At 43.1% G+C, this 7,745-nt stretch overlaps 1 protein-coding gene across 1 annotated transcript in view; it reads right to left on the bottom strand.

Moving 5' to 3' along the window:
* Positions 1-7,745, bottom strand: part of FANCD2 (FA complementation group D2) — a 97,140-nt gene that overhangs the window by 12,441 nt on the left and 76,954 nt on the right. Inside the window, 5 exon segments of the mRNA XM_017847452.1 lie at positions 406-536; positions 1,764-1,874; positions 2,785-2,786; positions 5,889-6,005; positions 6,123-6,251. Coding sequence (XP_017702941.1) covers positions 406-536; positions 1,764-1,874; positions 2,785-2,786; positions 5,889-6,005; positions 6,123-6,251 — 490 coding nt within the window.

The raw sequence follows: 7,745 nt of genomic DNA on the forward strand, positions 1-7,745 counted from the left end.
AAAAGAAAAAGAAAAAGAAAAGAAAAAGGCCAGGGAAGAGGCTAGTATTTCTTTTACACTTGACCCTGACTTCTTCTTTATCTCCTACTTTATTAACCTCATGGTTTGTGTAGTTTTGTCAAATGTCTCAGATAATTTTTTTTTTTGAAAAGGAAGAACATGATTAAACTTAAGCCAAAGAGAAAACTATCTACTCAGCTTGTCTAACCAAACTCAGACTAAGCAATTTTAGCAGAAATCAGTCAGGTTGTTCTGGGTAAATGACCTTCTTGGTATAGCAAGAGGGCCTGTCTGAGGTTATGTGGGGATTTACATGTAAAAATGTCCTGGGAAGCCCCAAGTTTACAAGTGTGAGATATTAGCCCTATTCATTAAAAAAAAAAAAAAGTATCTGGGGCCCATCACCAATTTTTTCTTTGTTCTGAGTAGAAGCTGTCGATTTCTCCAAAATAACCATCAAAAGTCTGATGAGATAAAGAGCACACTGGAAACTGGGAATGCTTTGATGGAAATTCTGCAAGTAATGGAAGCTCTGGCTGTAAGAAGACAAGAAAAACAAACAAATGCAATAATATCCTATGTATTACAGATATATTTAAATCCACATGACGTGCCCAAGTCCCTTTAAGTGTTTGATGGCCTAATCAGAATCCTCCTTATTTTCAGGTGCTTTAGTAACAACCCTCTTCAAGCATCTTGTTAGAAAACCATACCTCTGTATGGAAAAAGCCAGGGCAGAAGACAGCCCTATGGATGGAATGTTGGCCTTGAAGGGGTCATGTATGCTGAGAAACCCAAGCACCACGCTAATATGTACAACCCTAGATAAATTATCTGCTCTTTAAAGTCTTAGGCAATACACTGAAAATAATTTTTAAAATCTGGGTTCACAGGCCAGCCATGGTGGCTCATGCCTGTAATCCTAGCACTTTGGTAGGCTGAGACAGGCAGATCACCTGAGCTCAGGAATTAGAGACCAGCCTGGCCACATGGTGAAAATATCTCTACAAAAATACAAAAATTAGCAGGGTGTGGCGGCATGCGCATGTAATCCCAGCTACTTGGAAGGCTGAGAGGCAGGACAATCACTTGAGCCCAGAAGGCGGAGGTTGCAGTGAGCCGAGATCACTCCAGCCAGGGTGACAAAGTGAGACTCTCTCTCAAAAAAAATAAAATAAAAATAAATAAAAGAAGAAATAAGGTCCTGACCTATAGACAGGATGATAAGCACTGACTGCTGACCCAGTGATGGTCTAGGTTATCAAGGGAAGTGAGAGAAAGACCAAGTCAAATCTGACTGAAGGGGGAGGGGGCCGAAAAGACATGCCCCTGAGATCATCTCACCTCCCTTGTCCACTGCCTACCCCTCAGCCATGTAAAGTCTTCCTAAAAGACAAGGGGAAAGAAACAAGTTATCAGTGATAACTAGCTGCTGCCTAATTACCCAACCCTACTGGGAGACAGTAGGTCCCTGGATAATCAAGAGTTGATTACAGATGGTCAATGTTTTCATCATCATTACTTGAAAAGGCTGAGTTTATGGGCTGATACATTCATGAAGATTTAGCATGATTATTCAAGGCTACTAACACTTCAGGATTTATCAGAATACATAGATGAGAACGCTCATATATGAGGAGAGTAGCTGAAAATAATTTCCTTTACAACTACTGAAAGACACCCAGGTTATTTTCAAGAAAGTTGCCAATCCTGTTCCTAGGAGTTTCTTGGGACAACAATCTTGGCTATGTAGTCTGACTCACCTGAGCAGTTCCTCCAAAGGTTGGCTGAGTTCTCCCTGTTTCAGTCGGCTACTAAGGACATGGAGGGCTGAATACAGTAAATTCTGATTTTCAGGTTGCGAAAATCCACTCCTAAGGAAGTCAAGGTAAGAGGGGTTAGCTTAGTTTCTGGAAAACTACTTGGATAATATTTAAGGATCCTGGCCTCCAGTCTATACCATTAATAGTTTAACAGTTTGAAAAAAGAATTGAGAGGTCAGGCGTGGTGGCTCATGCCTGTAATTCCAGCACTTCGGGAGGCCGAGGCAGGCGAATCACGAGGTCAACAGATGGAGACCATCTTGGACAACATGGTGAAACCCCGTCTCTACTGAAAATACAAAAATTAGCTGGGCGTGGTGGCGGGCGCCCGTAGTCCCAGCTACTCGGGAGGCTAAGGCAGGAGAATCGCTGGAACCAGGGAGGTGGAGTTTGCAGTGAGCCGAGATTGTGCCACTGCACTCTAGCCTGGTGACAGAGTGAGACTCCATCTCAAAAAAAAAAAAAAAAAAAGAATTGAAATGGAAAGTACTGAAGTACCAAATTCAATCACAGCTCTAAGTATCAGAGCAGAAATTGAAATACATCCAAAGCAATCTTTCCTGAAGTCTTCATAGGTTTCTTTTCTTCTTTCTTGTCACAGGTGTGAGCCACCACGCCTGGGCCATAGGTTTATTTTCAAAGGCAAAAAGCTCTCCTTCATTCCCTACATTTTAGAGATATGTAGTCTTCTTCAAAAATATAGGAATAATTTTGTCAAACTGCTAAATCAGCGTCCAGCCCATAGTGGTACTTACCCATTCTCCTACATTAACCAGTCAAGTCTTGACATTTCTATCTTTGGATTACCTTTCATATTGTCCCTTCCTTTCCAAGCCCAGACATCATTTTGGCCAGGCCCCTATCAATACATGTGTAGATCATAGTGACACATTTTGAGTGTTCTTTTTGCATCCCTTTTCAATCTGTCCTGCACTCTGCTGCCAGAAGGGTTTTCCTAAACCACTGCTTTCATTGTATCATGGCTGTGATCATAAAACTCCAAAATGGCTTCCCTGGACAACATTTAAATTATTCTGCCTGACTTTTGACGCCCAGCACAATCTGACTTCCTAGATCTTCTCTAGAAGCATTTTCCCGATCACCAGTGATAGTAATTCTTCTTTTCAACAAATGTATTCTGAGGGCCTATTAGGTGTCAGGTTTTATGTCTACCATAGCTTCAATGAGATATAATTGATGTACAGCAAACTTCATGTATTTAAAATGTTGAATTTGGGCCAGGTATGGCGGCTCATGCCTCTAATGCCAGCACTTTGGGAGGCTGAGGCAGGTGGATCACTTGAGCTCAGGGGTTTGAGACCAGTCTGGGGCAACATGGTGAAACCCTGTCTCTACCAAAGAAAAACAAAAAAAAAAGCAAAAATTAGCTGGGCATGGTGGTATGTGCCTGCAGTCCCAACTGCTTGAGAGGCTGAGGTGGGAGGATTTATAAGCCTGGAAAGCAGAGGTTGCAGTGAGCTCCGATTGTGTCACTGCACTCCAGCCTGGGCAACAGAGCAAGACCCTGTCTCAGGAAAAAAAAAAAAAAGCCGGTTGTGGTGGCTTACAACTGTAATCCCAGCACTTTGGGAGGGTAGATCACAAGGTCAGGAGTTCAAGATCAGCGTGGCCAACATAGTGAAACCCCGTCTCTACTAAAAATACAAAAATTAGCCGGGCATGGTGGCAGTCGCCTGTATTCTCAGCTATTCAGGAGGCTGAAGCAGGAGAATCACTTGAACCTGGGCGGCAGAAGTTACAGTGAGCCGAGATCGTGCCACTGCACTCCAGCCTGGGTGATAGAGTGAGACTCCATCACACACACACACACACACAAGCATGGGATACAAGTTTAGAATATACTATGTAAAACCACAGGCTAAATTGCTAAAAATATTCCTGTACCAGACCCTGGTGGACATATGCTTTCATTTCCCTTGGTTAAATACCTAAAGACGGAATGGCTGAGTCACATGGTAGGTGCATGTCTAGCTTTTTAAGAAACTACCAAACTATTTCCCAATATGGATGTACCATTGTAAAGTCCCCCTAGAACCATGTGAGAGCTCCAGTTGCTCCACATTCTCACCAACACTTGGCATGCTAAGTCTTTTTAATGTAGCTATGCTAGTGAGTGTGTTGTGCTATCTCATTGTGCTTTTAATTTGCATTTCCTTAAGAAGTAATAAATAAACATCCTTCATGTATTTATTCTAATTATTGTTTTTATAATTTTTAGAGATGGTTTATTTTCTGTGTTAACTTCGTTGGGCCATTGTGCCCAGATTTTTTTTTTTTTTTTTTTTTTTTTTGAGACAAGGTCTGGTTCTGTTGCCCAGATTGGAGTGCAGTGTTGCAATCTTGGCTCACTGCAACCTCTGCCTCACAGGCTCATGCCATCCTGTCACCTCAGCCTCCTGAGTAGCTGGGACTACAGATGCATGCCACCATGCCCAGATAATTTTTGTATTTTTTGTAAAGATAGGGTTTTGCCGTGCTGCCCAGGCTGGTCTCGAACTCCTAAGCTCAAGTTATCCACCCACTTGGGCCTCCCAAAGTGTTGGGATTACAGGCATAAGCCACAATGTCAGGCCCCTTTCACACGTGCCATCCATAAGTCTCCTTGATAAATTGTTCAAATTTTTTGTCAGGCACTGCTTTTAAGTACTGAGGATATTAAAATGACAGACATCTGCCTGCATGGAGCTCAGAGTCTAGCAGGAAAAACTGATGAACAAGTAATTATAATAAAATGAGATTAAGTTTTATCACGAACGGATACCAGAGTGTTAGAAGAGAACTGGGGGTTAGAGAGGCAGCATGGATGCTTAAGTCCAGATCTCAAGAGATGTGATGAGTCAGAAAAAGTTGGGGATCAAGAAGAGTGGGGGTCCTGGCAGGAGAATGAACATGTGCAAAGCCTCCCACATAAAAGCTATATGGGGTGCTGAAATTAACTCAGCGAGGCTGGAGGCAGAGTATAACATAATAAATGGAATAGCAGTAGTCAGAAGAAGACCTAGAAGCTAGGTAAGAGAGTTTTAACTCAAGAAAAATCTAAGAGCAATCAGAAATCCAAATTGGGATAGGATCAAATTGGGTTTATGTTAGGAAGATCACTCTTACTGCCATGTGAAGAATGGACTGAGAGATGCCAAGTGTGAACCTAGCCCAGTCCAGGTTGAGAGATAATGGGAGTCTGGAAGCAGTGGAGAAACAGGGACAGATGGCTATCTAGATGTTATTTATAACAGAAAATAAAATTTGGCAATCAGATGTGGGAAAAAGACGGTGGAGAGCAGAGGGAGGGACAAAGAATAACTCCTGGTTTCTGGTTCAGGCAACTGGTGGTACCATGTACTAAGCCAGACAAAGCTGAAGGAGCGTGCTAGGGATGACACATTCCATTTTGGATGTGGAGTCTGAGGTGTCAATGACACATCTAAGGAGGTGTTGAGTAGGCAGTTGGATATAAATACCTATAGCTCAGAAAATAAATTTTGGCTAAATTTAAGCTTGGGTAGGATTGACCAGAAATCTTGTATAATGAGAACAGAGGGCCCAAGGTCTGTCCCTGATGAACCAAAGTATTTAAGGGGCACACCTCCCTTAGTTCTACTTTTGTCCATGCTGTCCCTTCCACCTCCTTCCTTTATCTCTCTAAAGGCCATGTACCCTTCTGGGGTTCCCTCGAGTCCCACTGTTTCCATGAAGGTATCATGGAATAGTCCAGCTCACACTGTGTTCAGCTCGTCACCAAACAATCTGGAATTAAAGCATGCTAAAGGAAACTGGACTGAGGATCAGATGGCCAGATCTGTTATATGTTAGCTCATCACCAAGTTACCTAATTTGTAAAATGGTTAACAATAGTGACTCCAAAGGACTCAGAGGGTATAAGATCAAACGAAATAATACAGACAAGAACACTCCCACAAAATTAAAGAACCATATTTACATAAGGTTTTTGAAACTTTTCTTTCTTTTCTACATTTCAGTGCCTTGGTGACTGTTAAGTAAAAGCAAGTATATAATCATTTCTCTCCACACTTCCCACATACTTACCAAGCAAAAGCCCGTGAAAATCTGCAGCAGCCTTTGATAGCAGGAAGACATTATGTGGTACTCCTGAACTTTCATTCCTGGTCCATCAACTACACCGTGATTCTCAGCAGCTAAACACTAAAAATAAAAATGATTTTAGGACAGTTGCTTCAGTAATTGTCCTCATTTTCCTCTTTCTCAGCCAAAAATGAAACCTCATATTTGCTTAGTGGCTTCTAAGTCTAGGCTTCTGACCTGAAAATAGTTGTGAATGTTCTCCAGGTGGTTACACATTGGGGTCACCAGTTGAAAAACACACTGAACAATTTCTTGGGCAGATCTCTGTTGGAGATGTGAGAATCCAATATTCCGGCTTCCTTTGTTCTATAATAAATTCAGAGTTATGAGCAAAGAAATTGCTGGATAGCTTCTCAGAAACTAAGGGTTCGCAATGGAGTCAAGTCAAACCTGTGTCACCAGGTAGGAGCGGATGGGAGAAATGAGTTGTTCACCTAAGACTATATTCTAACAGAGGGATAAAAAATCTTGTTCCATCTTCTAATGACTGAGAGATTGGCTTTTGTAGAGGAGGAACAGTATTTGCTTGAGACATATAGCCCTATCATAACTAATCAGATAAAGGTCACATAAAAGTAGAAATCATTTAGGTTGACAAATGTAGAGCAATAGACTCCTTCTTTTTTTTTTGAGACGGAGTCTCGCTCTGTCGCCCAGGCTGGAGTGCAGTGGCCGGATCTCGGCTCACTGCAAGCTCCGCCTCCTGGGTTTACGCCATTCTCCTGCCTCAGCCTCCCGAGTAGCTGGGACTACAGGCGCCCGCCACCTCGCCCGGCTAGTTTTTTGTATTTTTTAGTAGAGACGGGGTTTCACTGTGTTAGCCAGGATGGTCTCGATCTCCTGACCTTGTGATCCGCCCGTCTCGGCCTCCCAAAGTGCTGGGATTACAGGCTTGAGCCACCGCGCCCGGCCTAGACTCCTTCTTATAACTTTTTTTTTTTTTTTTTGAGACGAGGTTCTGTTCTGTCACCCAGGCTGGAGTGCAGTGGCACAATCACAGCTCACTGCAGCCTTGAATTCCTGGATTCAAGTGATCCTCTCACCTCAGCCTCCCAAGTAGCTGAGACCACAGGCACATGCCAACAAACATGGCTAGTTTTGTAATTTTGTAGAGATGGGATTTAACCACATTGCCCAGGCTGGTCTCGAACTCCTGGGCTCAAGCAATCCACCATCTTGGCCTCCCAAAGTGTTGGGGTTAAAGGCGTGAGCCACTGTGCCCTGCTTCCCTCTTATAATTGAAAAACAAACAAACAAACAAAAAAATGTAAAAGCCTGGGCAACATGCTGAAACTCTTAATTTACAAAAAATACAAAAATTAGCTGAGTGTGATAGCACATGCCTGTAGTCCTAGCTACTCAGGAGGCTGAGGAGGGAGGATTACTTGAATCCAGGAGGTGCAGTGAGCCAAGATTGTGCCACTACACTCCAGCCTGGGCAATACAGCAAAGCCGTCTCAAAAAGTAGAGCCAATAGTGAATACAAAGAAGAATGAATTGCTGGGCACTGTGGCTCTCGCCTGTAATCCCAGCACTTCAGAAGGCTGAGGCAGGCGGATTACGAGGTCAAGAGATCGAGACCATCCTGGCCAACATGGTGAAACCCCGTCTCTACTAAAAATACAAAAATTAGCTGGGCGTGGTGGCGCGCGCCTGTAGTCCCAGCTACTTGGGAGGCTGAGGCAGGAGAATCACTTGAACCTGGGAGGCGGAGGTTGCAGTGAGCCAACATCAAGTCACTACACTCCAGCCTGGCAACAGAGCAAGACTCAAACTCAAAAAAAAAAAAAAAAAAAAAAA

This window comes from Rhinopithecus bieti, unplaced genomic scaffold, assembly GCF_001698545.2.
Source record: "Rhinopithecus bieti isolate Rb0 unplaced genomic scaffold, ASM169854v2 scaffold_29378, whole genome shotgun sequence".
Classification (NCBI taxonomy): Eukaryota; Metazoa; Chordata; class Mammalia; order Primates; family Cercopithecidae; genus Rhinopithecus; species Rhinopithecus bieti.